Source organism: Coregonus lavaretus, assembly GCF_964263955.1.
Source record: "Coregonus lavaretus genome assembly, contig: HAP1_SCAFFOLD_2468, whole genome shotgun sequence".
NCBI lineage: Eukaryota > Metazoa > Chordata > Actinopteri > Salmoniformes > Salmonidae > Coregonus > Coregonus lavaretus.
This window is the reverse complement of record NW_028160670.1, coordinates 2,501-27,789: the sequence shown is the minus strand read 5'-3', so window position 1 is coordinate 27,789 and position 25,289 is coordinate 2,501. Positions and strand designations below refer to the sequence as shown.

Here is a 25,289-nt window from a genome sequence, read left to right as displayed (position 1 = left end):
TCTCTCTCTTTCCCTCTCTCTCTCTCTCTCTCTCTCTCTCTCTCTCTCTCTCTCTCTCTCTCTCTCTCTCTCTCTCTCTCTCTCTCTCTCTCTCTCTCTCTCTCTCTCTCTCTCTCTCTCTCTCTCTCTCTCTCTCTCTCTCTCTCTCCCCCCACCCCCCTTTCTCTCTATCTCTCTCTGGCTCTCTCGCTCTCTCTCTCTCCCCCCTCCCTCTCTCCCCCAACCTCTTTACCTCATGCCCCAACTACCTCTCTCTCTCAGGTCAGCACGTGCCTCCCCTCCCAGGTTTCTGTTTCACATTCCTCTCTGAGAGTGAGGGATGAGAGGGAGGGGGAAGGGGCGGCCATGTATGTCATTAATAATGGAGAGCAAACAAACTCTCCGGGGCCTCGGCTGTCCGTTTGTCTATTTTCCTGTCCTAAGCCGTGAGTTATGGCCCTGTGACTGACTGTACAGGGAAGGGAGACGCAGCGTCAGTAGTATGGAACATAGAAGAAGAATAATACACTCCCCACACACCAAGACACACACACTTAGAAACACACACATTGGAGACACACACACACATTCTTATGCACACAAATGCACCGAATCATGCATACACACACAAGATGGCGCCGACGGATAGGGCAGCTCTGCTTCTAGCTCCTAAGCAACTTTGCAACTTATTTTTGTGTTATTACATACAGCCGGAAATAACTTTGGGATATCAGAGTGGCGGTAACTCACCAGCAATACGACCAGGAATACGACTTTCCCGAATTGGATCCTTTGTTCGTACCCCCAAGGGCAATTGAACTGATTCCAGAGGCTGATCTAAAACACCACCGGCCGAGGAGAGGTATTCGGCGTGGACTTCTAGTCCGACTTAGGAGGCGCGCACACCATCCACCGCTTCCTAGTATATTACTCGCTAATGTTCAGTCTCTGGATAATAAAGTAGACAAGCTCAAGGCGAGAATCTCCTTCCAGAGGGACATCAGGGATTGTAACATACTCTATTTCACGGAAACATGTCTCTCTCCAGGTATACTGTCTTCGTCCATACAGCCAGCTGGGTTCTCAGTACATCGCGCAGACAGGAAGAAAGAACTCTCCGGGAAGAAGAAAGAGGGGGTTGTGTGTTTCATGATTAACTACTCATGTTGTGATTGTGATAACATACAGAAACTCAAGTCCTTTTGTTCACCCGACCTAGAGTACCTCACAATCAAATGCTGACCGTATTACCTCCTAAGAGAATTATATTTGGTTATAGTCACAGCTGTTTATATTCCCCCTCAAGCCGATACCACTACGGCCCTCAAATAACTACACTGGACTTTATGCAAACTGGAAACCACATATCCTGAGGCCGCATTTATTGTAGCTGGGGATTTTAACAAAGTACATTTGAGGAAAACGCTACCGAAGTTCTACCAACACATTGACTGTAGCACTTGCTCTGTGAAAACATTAGACCACTCCCCCGCCCTCCCTTCGGCAAATCTGATCACGACTCCATTTTGCTCCTCCCTTCCTATAGGCAGAAACTCAAACAGGAATACCCGTGCTAAGGACTATTCAACGCTGGTCTGACCAATAGGAATCCATGCTTCAAGATTGTTTTGGGTAGCCTCTGAGAATAACATCAACGAATACACGGATACGGTGACTGAGTTAATCAGGAAGTGTGTAGGAGATGTTGTACCCACTGTGACTATTAAAACCTACCCAAACCAGAAACCGTGGATAGATGGTAGCATTCGCCAAAACTGAAAGCGCGAATCACCGCATTTAACCATGGCAAGGTGACTGGGAATATGGCAGAATACAAACAGTGTAGTTATTCCAGGCAAAACGTCAGTATAGAGACAAAGTGGAGTCGCAATTCAACCTCTCAGACACGAGACGTATATGGCAGGGTCTACAGACAATTATGGACTACAAAGGGGAAACAGCCACATCGCGGACACCTTCTTCATCTGCTTTGAGGATAACACAGTGCTACCGATGCGGCCCGCAACCAAGGACTGTGGGCTCTCCTTCTCCGTGGCCGACGTGAGGAAGACATTTAAGCGTGTTAACCCTCGCAAGGCTGCCGGCCCAGACGGCATCCCTAGCCGCGTCCTCAGAGCATGCACAGACCAGCTGGCTGGAGTGTTTACGGACATATTCAATCTCTCTGCTGTCCCCACTTGCTTCAAGATGTCCACCATCGTTCCTGTACCCAAGAAAGCAAAGGTAACTGAACTAAATGACTATCGCCCCATAGCACTCACTTCTGTCATCATGAAGTCCTTTGAGAGGCTAGTTAAGGATCATATCACCTCTACCTTACCTGACACCCTAGACCCACTTCAATTTCTTACCGCCCCAATAGATCCACAGACGATGCAATCGCCATCGCACTGCACACTGCCCTATCCCATCTGGACAAGAGGAATACCTATGTAAGATTGCCTTTCATTGACTATTGCTCAGCATTCAACACCATAGTACCCTCCAAGCTCATCATTAAGCTCGGGGCCCTGGGTCTGAACCCCGCCCTGTGCAACTGGGTCCTGGACTTCCTGACGGGCCGTCCCCAGGTGGTGAAGGTAGGAATCAACACCTCCACTTTGCTGATCCTCAACACTGGGGCCCCACAAGGGTGCGTGCTCAGCCCCCTCCTGTACTCCCTGTTCACCCATGAGTGCATGGCCACGCACGCCTCCAACTCAATCATCAAGTTTGCAGACGACACAACAGTAGTAGGCCTGATTACCAACAATGACGAGGCCCTGGGAGTGTGGTGGCAGGAAAATAATCTCTCATTCAATGTCAACAAAACAAAGGAGCTGATTGTGGACTTCAGGAAACAGCAGAGGGTGCACCCCCCTATCCACATCGACGGGACCGCAGTGGAGAAGGTGGAAAGCTTCTATCTCAAGGCCATCAGTCTGTTAAATAGCCATCACTAGCACAATAGAGGCTGCTGCTGCCTATTGAAATCACTGGCCACTTTAAGAAATGGAACACTAGTCACTTTAATAATGTTTCCATATCTTGCATTACTCATCTCATATGTATATACTGTATTCTATAGTATTCTACTGTATCTTAGTCTACTGTATCTCTGTCATTGCTTGTCCATATATGTATATATTCTTAAATTCCATTCCTTACTTAGATTTGTGTGTATTGGGTATATGCTGTGAAATTGTTAGATATTACTTGTTAGATATTACTGCACTGTCGGAGCTAGAAGCACAAGCATTTCGCTACACCCGTAATAACATCTGCTAAACACGTCTATGTGACAAATACAATTTGATTTGATTTAATGGAACACTAGTCACTTTAATCATGTTTAAATATTTTTTGCTTTACTCATCTCATATGTATATACTGTATTCTATTCTACTGTATTTTAGTCTATGCCACTCCGACATTGCTCGTCCTAATATTTATATATTTCTTAATTCCATTCTTTTACTTTTAGATTTGTGTATTGTTGTGAATTGTTAGATATTACTGCACTGTTGGAGCTAGAAACATAAGCATTTCGCTACACCCGCAATAACATCTGCTAAACGTGTGTATGTGACCAATACAATTTGATTTGATTTGATCCCAAGCTCATCTCACTCACTTTCTACATTGTTCTAAGCACAGCTGGCCTCGCCCTTTGTTGTCCTTATCTGTCTCTCACTATTAGGACTGACTAACCCACTGTTATCTGTCTCTCACAGAGCATTAGGACTGACTAACCCACTGTTATCTGTCTCTCACAGAGCATTAGGACTGACTAACCCACTGTTATCTGTCTCTCACAGAGCATTAGGACTGACTAACCCACTGTTATCTGTCTCTCACAGAGCATTAGGACTGACTAACCCACTGTTATCTGTCTCTCACAGAGCATTAGGACTGACTAACCCACTGTTATCTGTCTCTCACAGAGCATTAGGACTGACTAACCCACTGTTATGTCTCTCACAGAGCATTAGGACTGACTAACCCACTGTTATGTCTCTCACAGAGCATTAGGTCTGACTAACCCACTGTTATGTCTCTCACAGAGCATTAGGACTGACTAACCCACTGTTATGTCTCTCACAGAGCATTAGGTCTGACTAACCCACTGTTATGTCTCTCACAGAGCATTAGGACTGACTAACCCACTGTTATGTCTCTCACAGAGCATTAGGTCTGACTAACCCACTGTTAAGTCTCTCACAGAGCATTAGGTCTGACTAACCCACTGTTATGTCTCTCACAGAGCATTAGGTCTGACTAACCCACTGCTCAGCCCCAGTGGATGAGTGCATACATGGGCCTACTCTGGGGCACACATGGCTGGCTGATGCCTAATGGAGAACTGTGTGTGGAAATAGTTCAATGTCTCCATGTGTGTTTTTATTCACTCCACCCTCAGTCCTTATAGGTGAAGGGGTTTATGTTGAAGTTGCAGAGAGAAGAGTAAGAAAATGCCTGTAGACTACACTTCAATGCAGAATAATGTGAAAATGCCTGTAGACTACACTTCATTGCAGAATAATGTGAAAATGCCTGTAGACTACACTTCAATGCAGAATAATGTGAAAATGCCTGTAGACTACACTTCAATGCAGAATAATGTGAAAATGCCTGTAGACTACACTTCAATGCAGAATAATGTGAAAATGCCTGTAGACTACACTTCAATGCAGAATAATGTGAAAATGCCTGTAGACTACACTTCAATGCAGAATAATGTGAAAATGCCTGTAGACTACACTTCAATGCAGAATAATGTGAAAATGCCTGTAGACTACACTTCAATGCAGAATAATGTGAAAATGCCTGTAGACTACACTTCAATGCAGAATAATGTGAAAATGCCTGTAGACTACACTTCATTGCAGAATAATGTGAAAATGCCTGTAGACTACACTTCAATGCAAGACAGTAGGTTACAAGGCCAAAATTTCACTGCAATGTTTTACACACATGCTCTCCATTCTCCTGGCTTGTTCCCAACCATTTAAGATGTTTTAAATGTTGAATTGTCTTCAGGGGGTAAAATCCCAACGTCTGCCATATGTGACTCTATTTATCACTTTTATTACTCATCTTTTGACATTTTCCCTCTGTCAAAGTGCAAGTATTCCACCGTCATAATCGGCGTTGTGGAAACCAAGCCTTTTTAATGCATTAAACATGGCCTGTGGCGTATTGAACATCTGGCTTTGAATGACCTCTTTGCCTTGGTGGAGCCGTTCACAGTAAGCCTCCCTCTTCACACCTGGTCTCAAACGAGCTTGCCTTACTAGTCTCTCTTGTTCCTAACGTCCCAAAGCTCGCATCCAGTTTTATGGCCAACGCTGCCTGTGTCTGCTATAGTAGACTAATGTCAAACAACACATGCTTTTGCCTCGGAGCTGCCTTTGTCTCTGACTTCGTTCATGTCCGACATGATAAAACAAACTAGTGCTGTCAAGGTTGGCAGGTTAAGTGGAATGTCAGGCGGTTCGTAATGAATAGGAGCCGGTTTGTCTGACCCTTCAAATGACAGTAGAGCTCACAAGCATCTATTACTCTCTGGTTTACGACAGTGTCAAGATAGTTTTTCATGGGCTCAGGCTGGAGTTGAAAGAGACATCAGGGTGGCGGGGACTCGGCTGATTGATGAGCAAGAAAATCAGTTAGTCACGGAGAGGTGAGAAGGGCTGTAACCCTGTTCTACTGGGTGCTGCTGGTGTGGGAACAAAGTTTTCTTTTTTTTTCTTTTTTTTATGGGGATGGATGAAGGGTGGGGATTATTGGAATTATGTCACTATTCTTTATCCACTGTGTGATTTTTGTTTTATTGGGCAAGCTTTTGTTTTGTTCAGGTGTGTGTGTGTTCCCTGAATTTCCAATTAGACCCTGGGACACCTGGTAGCCTACACTCCTCTCTCCACACACACACACACACACACAGAAACACAAACACACACACAAACACAAACACACACACTCCATCTGACTGCTCAGTGACGCAGGTGGGTGTGTCACTCTGGAATGGGTCACCAAATTACAATGGAGCCATCGGTTGCAGACATATGTGTGTGTCTGACACCGTTTCGAACATGACCAAGATACTAGCATATCAGAGGACTTGTTGAATGATAAAGCAGTCCATAGAGATTTACTTAAAAATTACCTTGTTCAATCAAATCCGTTAACCAGGTTTCTGGGTCTAGGCCTAAGCTGAGAACATCAGTCCTTCTGCAATGCAAGAATACAATGTACGTTATATGGATTCCTGCATTCATCATATGCAACAGTACTCGGTGGAACAGAATGACAACCAGCTGCACAATATGAACGCAAACCTCCATTGTCTCTGTGAAGAGAAGAATGTCACAGAAATTATGATCAATTGGGATTGAATAGGGGCCGAGGACGGAGTCCCAAATGGAGCCCTATTCCCTATATAGTGCACTACTTTTGAACAGAGCCCTCTGGCCATTATATAGGGAATAGGGTGTGTGGAGGGCCATTCAAACCCAGAGCGCTGACTTCCTTTCCCTCGGGCACTACAGCATTTACGAGTCGTCTCTCCCAATCGCCCGTTCCTTCCCTGCTCTTTGAATTCTACTTTTTTCATGGGGCCACTCTTTTATAGCTGCCGTCTGTCCGCCGTACATTCCTCTGTTTTCTGCTTCTCTCTCTGTTATTGTCCTCTTTGACTCTCGTTCTCTCTCTCTCTCTCTCTCTCTCTCTGTCTCTCTCTCTCTCTCTCTCTCTCTCTCTCTCTCTCTCTGTCTCTCTCTCTCGCGCTCTCTCTCTCTGTCATTCAGTGCCAGTAAGTGCTATTCCATCTCTGCAGTCATTTTTTTACAGGCTCCAGCCAGGACAGCCGTTTGTATTTTTGTCACTGAGTGACGAGGTTATAGACTGTATTTTTGAGGGTGAAGAGTGCTGGTCTGTCAGAAGAAGCCTTCTCGCTTTCTCCTTCTCTCTTCTCCCATCTCTCCGTCTCTGAGAAACGTGATGGGCTCACGTTGAAGACACATCTGTTACTTACTCACACACACATACATACACACACACAAAGGTACTCTGTTGACGTTGGGCCGGGGCCAGCTATGTAGTCTGCTGCGGGCTGGAGAGTAAGGCCAGCCAACACAAACACGCAGCCTGGCCATTTGAGGCTTCGTTCAAAATGACACCCTGTTCCATATTTAGTGCACTACTGTTGACTAAGGCCCATAGGGCTCTGGTCGAAGGTAGTGCACTATATAGGGAATAGGGTACCATTTGGGACGCAGCATGGCCGCTTGACAGTCTTGCCTTTCTGATGAAACCAAGTGAAAACAGTACTTTTCTCATCCTGTTTTTCTCTCCCTCTCTCTCTTTCTCTCCTTCCCTCTCTCTTTCTCTCCTTCCCTCTCTTTCTCTCCTTCCCTCTCCCTTTCTCTCCTTCCCTCTCCCTTCATGGCGCCTCTAACATGCAGACTGATTTATTTTCCCTGTTGTTTCTTTTCCAACAGACTTGCCCAAAATTGCCCCCTATACCCTACATAGTGCACTAGTTTTGACTGGAGACTACAGGGCTCTGGTCTTAAGTCAGGCAGGATTTCTTGGACCAAGGCCCCACAGAGAATTATAGATAATATTTACCTGTCTGTAGATTGTCAATTATATTTTAACAGCCCCTGATGATTGGACAATGGGGAGGTTATAATAAAAAACTCCATTGGCCGATTGGAGTTGTCGATTGGAGTTATTCAAATGAGCTGAATGGAGCTAGCATCGTGTGCCTCATTGAAAAGCTGAAACCACACACACACACACACACACACACACACACACACACACACACACAGCCCCGATATAGGAGCGCTAAGCCTTTGTTTAGCCAGTTGTCATGGGGAGAGTTGTCATGGGGAGAGTTGTCATGGGGAGTTGTCATGGGGGAGTTGTCATGGAGGAGTTGTCATGGGGAGTTGTCATGGGGAGTTGTCATGGGGAGAGTTGTCATGGGGAGTTGTCATGGGGGAGTTGTCATGGAGGAGTTGTCATGGGGAGTTGTCATGGGGAGAGTTGTCATGGGGAGTTGTCATGGGGAGTTGTCATGGGGGAGTTGTCATGGGGAGTTGTCATGGGGGAGTTGTTGAAACCTGTTGCTTAGCTGTGGAGGACACGAGGATGGCTCTGCCTGACAGTATGTGTTTGTGTGCTCGTGTGTGTCCTAGTGCCAATGTGTGTATGTGCTTGTGTGTGTGTATTTGTAGGAGACAGACACACAGACAGAGAGAGAGAGAGGGAGAGAGAGTGTAACAGATGTGATCTGTATTGTCAATGTGTGTGGACAGGCAGAGACCAGGTGCAGGCTTTGTTTCCAGTCCACTCTCACCATGCTGCATTCAGTGCCTTATGTCTTTAACCTCCCTCTACCCCCCTCTCCCTCCCCTCCTCATTCCCTCTATCCCCTCCTCCCTCCCTCTACCCCCCTCTCCCTCCCTCCCCTCCTCCCTCCCTCTATCCCCTCCTCCCTCCCTCTACCCCCCTCTCCCTCCCTCTATCTCCCTCTCTATCCCTCCCTCCCCCCTCCTCTGCTTCCCTTGGAACACAGTATTGTGTTTCTGCCCTTGGCTGGGGGAGCCAGGGCCCTTCTGTCTCCTTCACAGGTGACTGTTGGGGGTCCCAGCTGGCCAGCCTCTTGCCCGATTAGATCCATATGGAGGAGGGGGGACTGAGGGAGGGGGCCGGGGGCGGGGGGATCGAGGCAACAACGGTACTGGTGGTGGTGCTAAGGGGCCGATAGCTTAACCCTTTTGTGTCCTTGGCTTTGTGGGCAGGCTTCTTCCTCTGTTCTTGTCCTCTTTGACTCTCCTTCTTTCTCCCTCTTTCTCACTCTCTCTCACTCTCTCTCTCCTGAGTGTTTTGTTGGTGGGAGTGCGGGGCGGAAGGTAGGCGGGTGCAATGCTTCTTTTCTGTGTTGTAATTAGTTTAATATGGATTTAAGCATTCAGAGCTCTGAACTACCGAGGCCTTTTGATGGAAATGTATCTTTCTAAAATCACAAGCAGAATTAGTATTTTAGAAGCTCTCTACGTGTCTTTTGTGAAGCAAAAGGCTAGTCATTTTGACTCTTTACAGAAGCGCTTCTCCATTTGTTGTTTCAGACATTGGTGCTGTTGTTCTTGTTGTTGTACGGTCACATTGTCTGTCAGGTGTCCTTGAGTTACAACATCAAGGTTGACTATGTGTGGGTCGGAATGGCCACACGCCAGGAAATGTCCCTGAGTTGTGACTTACATTTACATTTTAGTCATTTAGCAGACGCTCTTATCCAGAGCGACTTACAGTTAGTGAGTGCATACATGTTTCATACTGGCCCCCCCCCGTGGGAATCGAACCCACAACCCTGGCGTTGCAAGCGCCATGCTCTACCAACTGAGCTACAGGAGGGCCTGTAGGAGGGGCGTGAGTGTGCGTGTGTGTGTGTGTGTGCGTGTGTTTGTGTGGGTGTGTGTGTGTGTGTGTGTTCAGAGGAAGCTGTCAGACAGTGATAAGTGGTGCCTCTCCTCTCCTCTCACTCCATCCCCCATGACAGTGTCTAAGTGTGTGTGTGCATGTGTTTAGGGGCAGTGAACTGACAGCATGGGTCTTCTACACTGAATTTAGATCATGAAACTACATGATAATATGTTTTTGATCCTCCTCTGACGACCTATAGTTGAAAGTCTTGTCAAATTGTCAGTACCACACAGGTTCTCACTCTTATCACACAAACATTCCTCAACCTTTTTTCTTATATCTGCATTTTTCATCTGATTACCCACTCAAACATAACACAATTACCCTTAAGACACACAGACATGTCACGTTTGATCTAGTTATTAAATGTAGTGACTCTTTTACTGGCCTTGTGGGAATACACCGTAGTAGGGAGGATGTGGCGGTCATTCCAGTTCACCGCTTCATCTGTTTCTCAAAACATCCCTCCCTCTCTCTCTCTCTCTCTCTCTCTCTCTCTCTCTCTCTCTCTCTCTCTCTCTCTCTTCTCTCTCTCTCTCTCTCTCTCTCTTCTCTCTCTCTCTCTCTCTCTCTCTCTCTCTCTCTCTCTCTCTCTCTCTCTCTCTCTATCTTTCTCTCTCTCTCTATCATGTCTCTCTCTCCCTCTCTCCCTATCCACAGCTGTTAGATTGCATGCTTATTAGAGAGGGAGATTGGAGACACCTGGTGTACAGGAGAGGAGCACAATAGATATCTATCTATCAAGAAGAAATTAAGATGAAAGATTTAAGAGGAAGTGTTTAATAACAAAATCAGAGATATTTCTTTATAACAACACATTTCAAATGCTTTCGAAGTGCTTTATATTTTCACTTTTCTGACATGGTCCCCACTTACCTTTATAACAAGGTAAATATGAATCTACTCTTATCTAGCCCTATTCTATTGGATTCTATTCTACTCGTATCTAGCCCTATTCTAATGGATTCTATTCTACTCTTATCTAGCCCTATTCTATTGGATTCTATTCTACTCTTATCTAGCCCTATTCTATTGGATTCTATTCTACTCTTATCTAGCCCTATTCTAATGGATTCTATTCTACTCTTATCTAGCCCTATTCTATTGGATTCTATTCTACTCTTATCTAGCCCTATTCTATTGGATTCTATTCTACTCTCCTTTACACAGAATGTATTTATTTATTTTTAATCTTAACCATATGTGTGAAACAGCTTCGGGTAATGTCTACACTACAGCATGACTTTTCAGGCTACTTTTTCCTTTTCTTTCTCGTTACTTACTCTTTCTGTATGCTTTTTGTTCATCCGTATCAGGGATATGGTGACAGGTGGCACTCAGACCAGCTAGACACACATCCTGTAAACATAGGTGTGTCGCTGAGCTGACACCAGACCATATTCTTTATACCCGAATAATGTGTGTGTGTATGTGCGCGTGTTAGTCAGTGTGTGTGTTAAGGCTGGGAATTGCCAGGGACCTCGCGATACGATATTATCTCAATACTTACACAATGTGTATTACGATTCTCACGATTCTATATGTATTGCGATACGATACTGTGAATTGATTGCGATTCGATGTTTCAAACATATTGCTCACAATATGTCTGCTGCAGAGAGACGAGAGAGCAGGAGAAAATGAGATTTCATCAGTCATGGAAATAAAAGTGCTGAAAGCAAATTGGCTCCCTATTTAAAAAGAAGATGGAGAACAAGCTATGAAGGAAACATACTGGAGTTTTGGTGCCGGTACAGCCAACTAGCGCAAAAATAATATTACGATATTGTCAAAACAATACGATATACCGTAAAAACAAATTTCTCCCGATATGTAACTGTATCGTTTTTTCCCCCATCACTAATGTGTGTGTGTGGGCTTGCATGCATGTCTGCGTGTGTTAGTCAGTGTGTGTGCGTGATTCAGACGTCATCCTCGTTAATATTGATATTGTTATTATGAAGCTATACGTGTCACGTTCGTTCATAGACGGGTCAGACCAAGGCGCAGCGTGATATGCATACATGTTTATTTAAACTTAATAAACACTCGACAAAACAACAAACGAAACGAAACGTGAAGTCCAAGGTAGACACAAACAACATACCTTACACGGAACAAGATCCCACAACTCAATCGTGCCAATAGGCTGCCTAAGTATGGTCCCCAATCAGAGACAACGAGCGACAGCTGCCTCTGATTGGGAACCACACCGGCCAACATAGAAATACACATACTAGAATATAAACATAGAACTACACAACATAGAATATACACACCCTGACTCAACATATAAGCGTCCCCTAAGTCAGGGCGGGCGTGACAGTACCCCCCCCCCCCCCCCCAAAGGTGCGGACTCCGACCGCACAACATAAACATAACAGGGTAGGGGCCGGGTGGGCATTCCGCCTCGGAGGCGGATCCGGCTCAGGGCGTGACGACCTCTCACTCTTCGCCTCCCTGTTGCGCCCCTGGTCTGGTCTGGACCTCGGCGCGCTGCTTCCCCTCTCCTTCCTCCCACTATACTCCAAGCCCTGTCTGGACCCTGGTGTGGGAGACCCCGAACCTGGAGAGGGGCTGACGTCTGGGTCTGGACTGGAGCCGCTGACCGGAGCTGGACCAGGCACCGGTGGAGCGGACTACTCAGACTCCGGACTGGAGCCGCTGACCGGAGATGGACTGGGCACCGGTGGAGCGGACTGCTCTGGCTCCGGAGTGGAGCCGCTGACCGGAGCTGGATCAGGCACCGGTGGAGCGGACTGCTCTGGCTCCGGAGTGGAGCCGCTGACCGGAGCTGGACTGGGCACCGGTGGAGCGCACTGCTCTGGCTCCGGAGTGGAGCAGCTGACCGGTGCCGGACCAGGCACCGGTGGAACAGGCACGGGCCGTGCTGGACTGGACACACGCACCACTGGCTTGGTGCGAGGAGCAGGAACAGGCCGGGCTGGCGACGCGCACCACTGGCTTGGTGCGAGGGGCAGGAACAGGCCGGGCCGGGCTGGCGACGCGCACCACTGGCTTGGTGCGAGGGACAGGAACAGGCCGGACCGGGCTGGCGACGCGCACCACTGGCTTGGTGCGAGGGGCAGGAACAGGCCGGACCGGGCTGGCGACGCGCACCACTGGCTTGGTGCGAGGAGCAGGAACAGGCCGGACCGGGCTGGCTACGCGCACCACTGGCTTGGTGCGAGGGGCAGAAACAGGCCGGGCCGGGCTGGCGACGCGCACCACTGGCTTGGTGCGAGGGGCAGGAACAGGCCGGGCCGGGCTGGCGACGCGCACCACTGGCTTGGTGCGAGGAGCAGGAACAGGCCGGGCCGGGCTGGCGACGCGCACCACTGGTTTGGTGCGAGGAGCAGGAACAGGCCGGGCCGTACTGGGAACACGCACCACTGGCTTAGTGCGGGGAGCAGGAACAGGTCGGGCCGTACTGGGAACACGCACCACTGGCTTAGTGCGGGGAGCAGGAACGGGCCGGACCGGGCTGGCGACGCGCACCACTGGCTTGGTGCGAGGAGCAGGAACAGGCCGGGCCGGGCTGGCGACGCGCACCACTGGCTTGGTGCGAGGAGCAGGAACAGGCTGGGCCGGGCTGGCGACGTGCACCACTGGCTTGGTGCGAGGAGCAGGAACGGGTCGGGCCGTACTGGGAACACGCACCACTGGCTTAGTGCGGGGAGCAGGAACGGGCCGGACCGGGCTGGCGACGCGCACCACAGGCTTGGTGCGAGGAGCAGGAACAGGCCGGGCTGGGCCGGGCTGGCGACGCGCACCACTGGCTTGGTGCGAGGAGCAGGAACAGGCCGGGCCGGGCTGGCGACGCGCACCACTGGCTTGGTGCGAGGAGCAGGAACGGGTCGGGCCGTACTGGGAACACGCACCACTGGCTTAGTGCGGGGAGCAGGAACGGGTCGGGCCGTACTGGGAACACGCACCACTGGCTTAGTGCGGGGAGCAGGAACGGGCCGGACCGGGCTGGCGACGCGCACCACTGGCTTGGTGCGAGGAGCAGGAACAGGCCGGGCCGGGCTGGCGACGCGCACCACTGGCTTGGTGCGAGGAGCAGGAACAGGCCGGGCCGGGCTGGCGACGCGCACCACTGGCTTGGTGCGAGGAGCAGGAACGGGTCGGGCCGTACTGGCTTGGTGCGAGGAGCAGGAACGGGTCGGGCCGTACTGGGAACACGCACCACTGGCTTAGTGCGGGGAGCAGGAACGGGTCGGACCGGACTGGCGACACGCACCACTTGCTTGGTGCGAGGAGCGGGACTGGGTTCCTTTATTAACCCCCGCTCCTTCTGCTGCCTAACCAGCTCCTCTCGCCGTGCCTCTACACTTTCCTTCTCCCTTTTAGCCTCCTGTAGCGCCTCCCTCTGACCGAATAACTCCTGCTCCCTCTGAACCAATAGCCCCCGTAACATGGTGGCCTCCTCTCCTAACCTGCAGACCCGCCCTTTAACGGCCTCCTGCTGCCTCATCGTCCACACCGTGTGCCCCCCCCAAAAAATTTTTTTATCTTGATGTTGCCTATTGGGTCTCCGTCGTCGGCACTGTTTGCGCCGTTTCTCCTCTCTATACCGGGCCTCCACTGTCTCCTCCCAAGGACGGCGATCCATCCCAGCCTGAATCTCCTCCCAAGTCCAGGATCCCTTACCGTCCAGGATCTCCTCCCAGGTCCAGGCTGTCTGCTCCTGGACACGCTGCTTGGTCCTCGTTTGGTGGGATCTTCTGTCACGCTCGCTTACAGACGGGTCAGACCAAGGCGCAGCGTGATATGCATACATGTTTATTTAAACTTAATAAACACTTGACAAAACAATAAACGAAACGAAACGTGAAGTCCAAGGTTCGACACAAACAACATACCTCAACACGGAACAAGATCCCACAACTCAATCGTGCCAATAGGCTGCCTAAGTATGGTCCCCAATCAGAGACAACGAGCGACAGCTGCCTCTGATTGGGAACCACACCGGCCAACATAGAAATACCCATACTAGAATATAAACATAGAGCTACACAACATAGAATATACACACCCTGACTCAACATATAAGCGTCCCCTGAGTCAGGGCGTGACAATACGTCCCATGGATCGTGTTATTGAGACGTCATCCTCATTAATATTGATATTGTTGTTATAAAGCTATGCGTCCCATGGATCATGTTATTGAGACGTCATCCTCATTAATATTGATATTGTTGTTATAAAGCTATGCGTCCCATGGATCATGTTATTGAGACGTCATCCTCATTAATATTGATATTGTTGTTATGAAGCTATGCGTCCCATGGATCATGTTATTGAGACGTCATCCTCATTAATATTGATATTGTTGTTATAAAGCTATACGTAACATGGATCATGTTATTGAGACGTCATCCTCATTAATATTGATATTGTTGTTATAAAGCTATACGTCCCATGGATCATGTTATTGAGATGTCATCCTCATTAATATTGATATTGTTGTTATGAAGCTATACGTCCCATGGATCATGTTATTGAGACGTCATCCTCATTAATATTGATATTGTTGTTATGAAGCTATACGTCCCATGGATCATGTTATTGAGACGTCATCCTCATTAATATGGATATTGTTGTTATGAAGCTATACATCCCATGGATCGTGTTATTGAGACGTCATCCTCATTTCCTGACCAGGAGGAGTGTGTGGAGCATTGGAACCAGTGTGCGTGCTTTAGGCTGCTCCCTGCCAAGTGCTGGCACGGTGTGTATGTGTGTGTGCCCGTGCGTGTGTGTGCCCGTCACTATGCCCGTGCGTGTGTGAGACAGAAGCCCAAATGGCTGTGTATAGCCCTCCTGAACAGGTGGAGCGATAGTAGGCAGACCACGGGGTGCGGAGAGAGAGAGAGAGGGGGATGGAGAGAAGGAGAGCGAGGAGGACAAGAAGAAGGGAGAAATTAAGGGAGATTAGAGTCAAAGCTGCAAGCCCGAGAGTTCAGGTCAACCCTCGCTGTTGTGTGGAAATATGTGTGCTGGCTTTATTCATTCAAAAGACTTACACTGTAAAAAAATTAAAATAAATAGTTTCAATTCATTATTATTCAATAACTGGTTCCAAAGCCTTTTCTTTTGTTTACTCAACTTTTCGGTCCAAGTGTTACCTGAACAGCTCCAACTTCAATAAATTTAAAATGTGTTTGCTCAACTTGTCTCATATGTTCATTCAACTATACATTGTTATTTGGGCATCTTAACTAAAAAAGGCTGTGCAACTGGTTGCACACACAGTGCTTTTATCATACAATGTTTTCAACTACATATTTGATCCATGTTGACATGCATTCAACATGTCCTCACCTGATAGTTGAACTCACAACCTCTTGGTTCATGGCTTCGCCGATCTTCCTGCTGGCAAAAATCGGATTAGATTTTCTTATTTAAGCGATTTTGGGGGTTTCTGTATAGTTGTCTTAATGTTGGTAGGGCATATTTGAATGTTACTCCTTAATCACTATGATAAATAAAATATTTTTTATTGAGATTACTTTTAACAGAGCTAAGATTTACTTTGAAGTGCAAAAGTGAACGAAGAGTTTGTGAGTGCAAATCCCAGATGAGGACATGTTGAATATGAATTACTGTATAAATGAACATGCACAATGTAATCATGTGTGTCAAATATGTAAGTTGAAAACATTGTAGCACTGTGTGTAAGTAGTTTCACAGCCTTTTTTTTTTTTAGGTAAGATGCCCAAATAATAATTTGTAGTTAAATGAACATATGAGACAATTTGAACAAACACATAATTTTAAGTTGACTGAATTTTTGTTAGAGCTAAGTTTAGGCCAACTAAAAAATAAATATATATAATAATACTTAGTTGAAACAACTGTACTTTTTTTTTTACAGTGTACACAAGCATATACCTTTGTTGTTTATCCTTTTCTAAAGGAACCACCAAGTCATGAGGCGTATTGTTTATTTCAACATGCCAAATAACTCATCGAGAGTCCACAGTGGAACCACATCCTGAAGTGTCCTGTTTTTTGATTTCCTAGTTTTTACCCTAATTGTTTATAATAATAATAATATGCCATTTAGCAGACGCTTTTATCCAAAGCAACTTACAGTCATGTGTGCATACATTTTTACGTATGGGTGGTCCCGGGGATCGAACCCACTACCCTGGCGTTACAAGCGCCATGCTCTACCAATTGAGCTACAGAGGACCACAATCATCACATGCTGGCATATTAAATGCCATATTGCTCTCCATCAAAATTTAAGTACTGGCTGTTGCATTCATATGTTTGTGTATGAAGGCAGACACTCAGTTCATGACATCAAAAGAGCATAATAGTCCCACCCTAAAGAAAAGCCCTAAAACCAAGGAACCTCTCACCCGACCTTTGACCCTTAAAAACTGCTTGTCTATTAATCGTCTGTCTAAAAGCAGTTGGAAGCATCTGATCCACTCCAAATAGAGACAAGACCCAGTCTACATGGGATCTGGACTAACGAAGATGCCCTCTGATCTAAAGATTATTACCATCTCCCTCTCTCTCTCTCTCTCCCCATCCCCTGATCTGGTGGTCCCATTCATTTCATTAATTGGCCGTGGCATATTGAGAAGTATGCGTTTAACATTCAAAAGCTTTTGCGATCTCGTTAGTAAAGCGTGAAATAGCACCCGCCCCCTTTTCCTTCTCCCCCTCTCTCTTCGGCCCTGGCCCCACTGGCTCCATGAAGGGCCATTCTTCTCCACAACACACAATGGCTTTTCTTCATTAGCCATGGATCTCAATGGAGGGGTTGAGGATCTCAAGGCAAGGCTAGACCCCAAAGACATCTGGTTTCTCTACCAGGGGCAGAAGGGGGTTGGCGTGGGGGTGGAGGCGGGTGGAGAAGGGGGAGGTTCTGCTGCTGTTTTCTTCCATGACAAAGGTGAGGACTTGCAGAGTCTCTACATTGAGTCTGGAAATGTTGAGTCACTCTTCTTAACGCGCACACATAGTGGACAAAACATTAAGAACACCTGCTCTTTCCATGACAGACTGACCAGGTGAATCCAGGTGAAAGCTATGATCCCGTATTGATGTCACCTGTTAAATCCACTTCAATCAGTGTAGATGAAGGGGAGGAGACAGGTTAAAGAAGGAATTTTAAGCCGTGAGACAATTGAGACATGGATTGTGTATGTGCCATTCAGAGGGTGGGCCAGATAGACGCTTTCGACACCTTGTAGAGTCCATGCCCTGACGAACTGAAGCTGTTCTGAGGGCAAAAGGGTGTACACCTTCCTAATATTGAGTTGCATCCCCCCCTTTCGCCCTCAGAAAAGTCTGAATTTGTCGGGGCATGGACTCTACAAGGTGTCGAAAGTGTTCCACAGGGATACTGGCCCATGTTGATTCCAATGCTTCCCACAGTTGTGTCAAGTTGGCTGGATGTCCTTTGGGTGGTGGACCATTCTTGATACAAATGGGAAACGGATGTGGGATATGAATGTGGGTACGCAGACCCACTGCGGCCCCTCATGATGAGTTCCACTCCATCAGAGTTGCCCATCCCTGGTCTATGTCATGGAAAAAGCACCTCGATGCACGCACACACACACTGAGGCTGAGGATAGTGTGTGTTTATGTGTGTTTGTAACTTGAGTGGCTGATGATGGAAACCAGACTGCAAACCACTTCTACACATTAGCGTGTGTGTGTACGCATATGCGTGTGTGTGTGTGTGTGTACGTACATGAGTGAGTGTGTGTGTGTATGTACGTGTGTGTGCGTGCGTGCGTACGTACATACGTGTGCGTGTGCCTGTAAGAACACCTCGACTACAAAACATCTCTGTCATGCACCTATTGACCCTGTCCCTCCCCTCTCTCTCCCCCTTCCTCACCCCACTCTCTCCCCCTCCCTCCCCCTCTCTCTCCCTCCCTCCCCTCTCTCCCCCTCCCTCCCCCTCTCTCTCTCCCCCTGCCCCTTCTCTCTCCCCCTTTCCCCCCTCTCTCTCCCCCTTCCCCCTCTCTCTCCCTCCCTCCCCTCTCTCTCTCCCCCTCCTCAGACAGTGGAGAGAAGAAGTCCCCTGCCATGCCCGGCTCTCCTGTGGATGTCAAGACTCATTCCAGACCAGTCCCCAGACCAGTCCCCACCAATAGCAGCAGCAGCGCCACCATGCCGCCCCTGCCCTCCGTCAACCCCAGCGGACCCCGGCCAGCATCCTTCTCCTCCACCACTCGTGAGTACCACAGATATTGGCACTCTTACCATAGAAATAGAATGACTGGAACAGTCATCCCCATTCAAGTCAATGAGGCCCTGATGGGTGGACCGGCGACCAGGAAGTACAGCAGGAAGTGTACCCATAAACCAGGAAGTGAAGAAGAAAGTACAGGATTCAATTTGTGCTTCATTGACAGTCAACTTCAGTGACGTTATGTCTCCTACCACAACTAGCTCCCCATAGAGGAGCAGTGTGGTAAACGATAGATTCATTTGGGCAGTGTGTATTCTGATATATCCAAACGGCTTCCTTTCTTTGTCTGCTTTACTTTATGGTCATATATCAATCAAATGTATTTATAAAGCCCCTTTGTTATCACAAAGGCCTGTACAGTAACCCGGCCTAGATCAGATAGGTGTAAATAAGGATACCATATGAAAGATCTGGTGATTCTATTATGAATGTGATATGTATTGTCCCTCTGTAGCGTTTCCAGTCGAAGAACTACCTCCCACGTCGGACCGCATTTGATAAACCTTTTTGACGTCATACGCCGACCTCTCATTCGCTCCTCTCCCTCCCCATCCCGCCTCTTCCCTCCTTCCAGTGACCAATGGTATCCACCACTCCCCACCCACCTTAAACGCTGTGCCCTCGCCGCCCCAGCGCTACAGCAATGGGCCTAGCTCCTCCTCTTCCTCCTCGCTGGCCAATCAGCAGCTCCCGGCCACGTGCGGCGCCCGGCAGCTCAGCAAGCTCAAACGCTTCCTGACGACGCTGCAGCAGTTCGGCAACGACATCTCGCCCGAGATCGGAGAGAGCGTCCGCAACCTGGTGCTGGCCCTCGTGGTGAGTGGTTGATAAAACGTTTTCGGACGCTATATGGAAACGCCCGTAAAACATTGTCACTTAGCATTATTCTGTATTGATATGTCGACGTGTGGCATTTGATTTGAGATGCGATTCGAGGTTTGAAATTAGTTTAACTGAATTTAATCAAATCGAATTGAAGTGATATATGTAGAATTAAATATTTAAACATATATATGTTGCTTTCAATACCATTACAAATATATGCCAAAAATTGAAAAGACGGTATGTGTTATTTATGTTAGGCTGTATTTTATTTCGTCAGATGTTTTCATTCAAAGGAACATGGGCATATATTCAGTGTACGTGGCCCAAATGGACCCACAGTATTGGTTTTGACAGGCCCCATCTGCAACATATTGAGTCCTGTGCTCCAGATAATACCTATCTACGTATCATCTGTTGCACATCTTGATGCACAGGTTGATTGACAGTTGAAAGGGAAACTGACTTTTGGTGCCATATAGTTATTTCTCTGGTGATTAAAGTCTATCCTCATGTCTGAGAGCATCTATTTTGACTGATCGACAAATGGACTCAGTGTGGCAGCTGCCGACTGCAATGTAGTTGATCTGGAACACGCACAATGTCAAGCTCAGTGTTGGAGACAAATAAATTGAACCTTGAGAGGTGAACTGTGATTGGCTGATCTCTCCTCTGTGTGTCCCAGAATTCAACGGTCACCATCGAGGAGTTCCACTCGCGGCTCCAAGAGGCCACCAACTTTCCCCTGAGGCCCTTCGTCATTCCCTTCCTCAAGGTAACACCTACCTCCTCTCGCCCGCTCTCTCTCTCTCTCTCTCTCTCTCTCTCTCTCTCTCTCTCTCTCTCTCTCTCTCTCTCTCCCCCCTTCTCCCCCCTTCTCTCTCTTCCCCCCCCCCATCTATCTTTCCTTCTCTCCCTGTGCTGTGAATATTCATAACTGAATCCAGGCCTGTGCTGCTACAGTGTTCCTCTTTGTCCTCCTCACAAGGCCTTTGATGTTCGGAGGAGGTTTACAATGACTCAAGGACTGCGTATAATTAGTCATGAAATCAGGAGTGGAAAAACCAGATGTTTGTATTGAAGGTAACAGCTAGTGTGCATCCCAAATGGCACCCTACTCACTATAGAGTGCACTACTTTTGACCGGGCCTCTATGGGCTCTTGTCAAAGTAGTGCACTATATAGGGGATAGGCTGCCATTTAAGACAGAGCCCCAATTCCTTTCATGAAGCGTAGAGGAGCTTCTGGCACAGAGGATTATAATTACAATTCTCTCAGAAATCTTTGGACGTCATTGTCTAGTATTTAATAAAGTAATCATAACGCAAATATGCAAACAAATAATGAGAAACTGCAAGTAGATGGTAGCATAATTAGAATGGAAAAAATTAAATAATTTGCATTGAATATGTAACGGCAAGACGTTTGTCATACAAAAAGGAAATTGGGATTTAATTTAATTTATTGCCTTTCAGTCGTTCCCAAGTAACAATGAAGTTGTATGCGTTGACTTAACAAGCTACATGGGTTGCGCAAGTTTTATTGGGCTTTTGAGTAACTTTGCAACATGGGGGCCTGAAATAGTAGTCTTTTTAAGAGCTACCCTCATGAGACCTGTACATAAATCTTCCAACCAGGCACATTTCTCGCTGTTATTGCTCGGTTTTTCAGACGGTGAAAATCAGCTCTTTTTCCACGGGTTAGCGCTCCCTCATCTTTCAGAACCCCGACTGTCTGAAAACATATCAGAGATGAATTTTCTTAATTTACGAGGCTCCCCAACTTCTCCTCCTCCTCGAGCTCTCTCCCTCCCTCCTTATCACCGTGGTGGCGGATACCTTGGAAAGAAAGAGAGAGAGCTCGGAAGTGTGAAACATGACTATAAACTATTCTCTTCTTTTATGGGGCTCAGCAGCGCACCATATGGACTCTGTATCGCATTAAAAGAAGGCAGTCATTCAGGTTTGCCCAGCGTTGAAAATCTCACATCCGTCCAGCAGAAAAAGAGACCGGCGCTTAACTGACAGACAACATATGTGTCGAGAGGCCCTAGGAAGGCGGTGAGAGGCGGGTAAGGAGGGGGGTAAGGGTCTTAAGTGGAGAACGGGGGAATGAGGAAGTGCATGTAATTATAAGCACACTCGGGCCTGTTGCTAATTAAGGATGGAAAGAGAGAGAGTAGCGAAATAGAGAGAACGCACTGAAGTCTGAGACTTCCCAGTTCCCAGTTGTTTTGAACGCACTGAAGTCTGAGATTTCCCAGTTCCCAGTTGTTTTGAACGCACTGAAGTCGGAGATTTCCAAGTTCCCAGTTGTTTTGAACGCACTGAAGTCGGAGATTTCCAAGTTCCCAGTTGTTTTGAACGCGGCATCAAACGGCAACATTTTTAAAACATATAATTAATTGTTTGAAACCTGAACGTTTTAATACATATTATGAGGCATGTCTTACCTTGCTTCAAAGTAGCATATTAGATCTCCTCTCTTTCTACATTTCTAACGGATATTTTCATCTCTGTCACATGAAACCGCTCGCATGTGCAGTGCCCTTTTGACAACAGTGTTTTCCCGCTAATTGCATTATGGAACAAACATTCGCGCATAGCCTACTGCCTTGTGTGCATTGCTGCGCTTGTAATGTGAAGAAATAATAGTTTATCAACATTTTAAGCTAAACGTTCTGATCTGTTGCATCAGACTTAGGGCTGTTGCGGTGACCGTATTACCGCCACACCAGGGTCACGAGTCATGAAGGCAGTAAAATTCCACGTGACCGTTTAGTCAAGGTAACTAGGCTTCTCCAAGCTCTGATGCTGCTGCTGGTCATTAGTAGCCTACCAAACTTGCTAACTGCCTGGTACTCAGCACTCTATTGTCCCTCTAATCACTCTGACATCAATGCAAATGTTTTCGAAAATCTAATCAAACACTTCATGAGAGCCCATGAGCTCATGTTGCGGAACATTTCTATAAGCTATGCAATTGCGTGAGAAAACAGAGTTTTGATGGCCTCTATTAAAAAGAGAATCAGCTTTCTATAGGCTTACTATATTTATTTCTCAACTTTCCTAATATTAAGCACATTGCTTATCTTTACAACAGGAGTATAGCCTACGTGGCTGGCATGAAAATAAACCACGGGAAAAGCATCCTCCATTCGCTATTTAAGTGCATAGATTACGTATTTTTTCCCGCTGCCCCTGTTTGGAGACAGGCGCATGATAATGGTCCATTTTAAATCAAAACAAATTTCACACATATTATTTAGTATATATAAAGACAAGATTAAATCAAGAATAGTCTGATGGGTGACAATATTTTTTGTGACTTTTTCGAATCATAGTCGCCTTTACAAGGGGTGTAGAGCCTAACTGGCATACATAAGCAGCGCATGAGTTTCAAGTTTGGGGAAGATAATTTTCACCATAAAAATGCACCTTTATAATAAAAGCATTACATGCATAATCGTATTTGCGGTTACTTTTGATAATGGTGTTTTCCCGCTAATGGAATATTTGCGCTTATAGCCTACTGCCGTGTGCGCATTGCTTGCATTTATAATGTGAAGAAATAGCCTAATAGGTTATCAACATTTTAAGCTAAACATTCTGATCTGTTGTGTCAGCCACATTGCGTAAAAAAAGTTTTGGGATGCCAGTGGTTGTATTAATTTGGGATCTTTCATATCCCCAACTGTCCCAGACTAAGTTTGGAATATGCATTTCTCGCACAGAATAGAATAGGTCAACTTTTTTTTTTTTTTAGGCCTACTCATCTTGTTGGCTGACGAAAAGTAAATGTGGGCATTTCATCCAATATCTTCAATATGCACCTCAGAATACCCGATGTGTCTGTCTTCACTTGTAGCCTGTGAGAAAGACCCGATCACGTGATGGAGAGCTACGTGATTGAGAGGTGCTTCGGAGCGCGCAGCACTCAGGGAGAAGGGCACAACGCAGCACTCCGGGCCAAGGGCACAACGGCCACTGGCGGCAAAAGGCATGGATTTTTTTAGGGTGCATTACGGCCACACAAAGGGGATGCCACCGTGAAATTCGAGGCATTATCAAGTCAAATTGTGAATGAGAGACTGATGAAGTGTGTACAGCCTGCACAAAAAACAAAGCGGAGCTCATGCCTTTCAAGCGACTTTTTTCAAATCATCATTAGAGTCGCATCATGCAGCCTTACAATGTATTAAAAATCAAAACATATAGCCCAACGTTTGTAGAACAACTAAAGTTACATGAATAACTCTAAATTAAGCATATAGGAGTACCTATTTATTTGTTAACTGCTCAACACAGAATAGCCGAATGCACTCCCTCAAATCATTTGGAGAAAATATCCTTTCTATTTTATTCAGCTTTGTTCAATTATATTCTTCAACTAGTGTAGCCCACAGCCATTTGGCAAAGCCAAATCAGGACCTAACAAAAGGACAACTCAGAATATGATATTCTGTTCTTCTGAAATAGACTACATTTTCTTCATATCATGCTTCTTTAGACCTGTCTAAAATAGATAATGGATTTATTGTGATGGTGTAGGCTAAATTACATGGATTTATTAGACTTTTTAAAAGGTCTGCATCAGTGGCTTGTAGGCTATGTGTGGAAGCCAGGAGATGCTAAATGTGTTTATGTTAATTAACGGTCAATCACCGTTAGACCGACAGTTATTTGCTTGACAATCACCGGCTGATGATATTTCGTGACCGCCACAGTCCTAATCAGACTTATTGCTTTTTAACGTTTGTTTTTGGGGGTTGTGATTGTGGTTTGGGGTTGTGGTTGGGGGTTGTGATTGTGATTGTGGTTTGAGGTTGTGGTTTGGGGTTGTGATTGTGGTTTGGGGTTGTGGTTTGGGGTTGTGATTGTGGTTTGGGGTTGTGATTGTGATTGTGGTTTGGGGTTGTGGTTGGGGGTTGTGATTGTGATTGTGGTTTGGGGTTGTGGTTGGGGGTTGTGATTGTGGTTTTGGGTTGTGGTTGGGGTTGTGGCTTTGGTTTGTGGTTGTGGTTTGTGGTTGTGATTGTGGTTTGGGGTTGTGGTTGGGGTTGTGGCTTTGGTTTGTGGTTGTGGTTTGTGGTTGTGATTGTGGTTTGGGGTTGTGGTTGGGGTTGTGGCTTTGGTTTGTGGTTTGTGGTTGGGGTGGTTGTCCCTCTCTACATAGTGATGAGTGATGGACTATGTTTTTGGGTTTTTCAGTGATTTAGTGAAAGGCGGGCTGCAGAAACAGTTAGGGTGCAGAAACAGGCTGCAGAAACAGGCTGCAGAAACAGTTAGGGTGCAGAAACAGGCTGCAGAAACAGGCTGCAGAAACAGTTAGGGTGCAGAAACAGTTAGGGTGCAGAAACAGTTAGGGTGTAGAAACAGTTAGGGTGCAGAAACAGTTAGGGTGCAGAAACAGTTAGGGTGCATAAACAGTTAGGGTGTAGAAACAGTTAGGGTGCAGAAACAGTTAGGGTGCAGAAACAGTTAGGGTGTAGAAACAGTTAGGGTGCAGAAACAGTTAGGGTGCAGAAACAGTTAGGGTGCAGAAACAGTTAGGGTGCAGAAACAGTTAGGGTGCAGAAACAGTTAGGGTGCAGAAACAGTTAAGCTGCAGAAAAAGTTAGGCTGCAGAAACAGTTAGGGTGAAGAAACAGTTAGGGTGCAGAAACAGTTAGGGTGCAGAAACAGTTAGGGTGCAGAAACAGTTAGGGTGCAGAAACAGTTAGGGTGCAGAAACAGTTAAGCTGCAGAAACAGTTAGGCTGCAGA

The 25,289-nt window shown here is 46.7% G+C and overlaps 1 protein-coding gene across 1 annotated transcript in view; it reads left to right on the top strand.

Moving 5' to 3' along the window:
* LOC311121574 (protein CBFA2T2-like) overlaps nucleotides 1-25,289 on the top strand; it is a gene marked incomplete at its 3' end in the record, with an annotated part of 48,244 nt that overhangs the window by 21,315 nt on the left and 1,640 nt on the right. Inside the window, exons 2-4 of the mRNA XM_084196037.1 lie at nucleotides 18,512-18,685; nucleotides 19,278-19,519; nucleotides 20,211-20,300. Coding sequence (XP_084052163.1) covers nucleotides 18,512-18,685; nucleotides 19,278-19,519; nucleotides 20,211-20,300 — 506 coding nt within the window. The remainder of the gene's footprint in view (nucleotides 1-18,511; nucleotides 18,686-19,277; nucleotides 19,520-20,210; nucleotides 20,301-25,289) is intronic.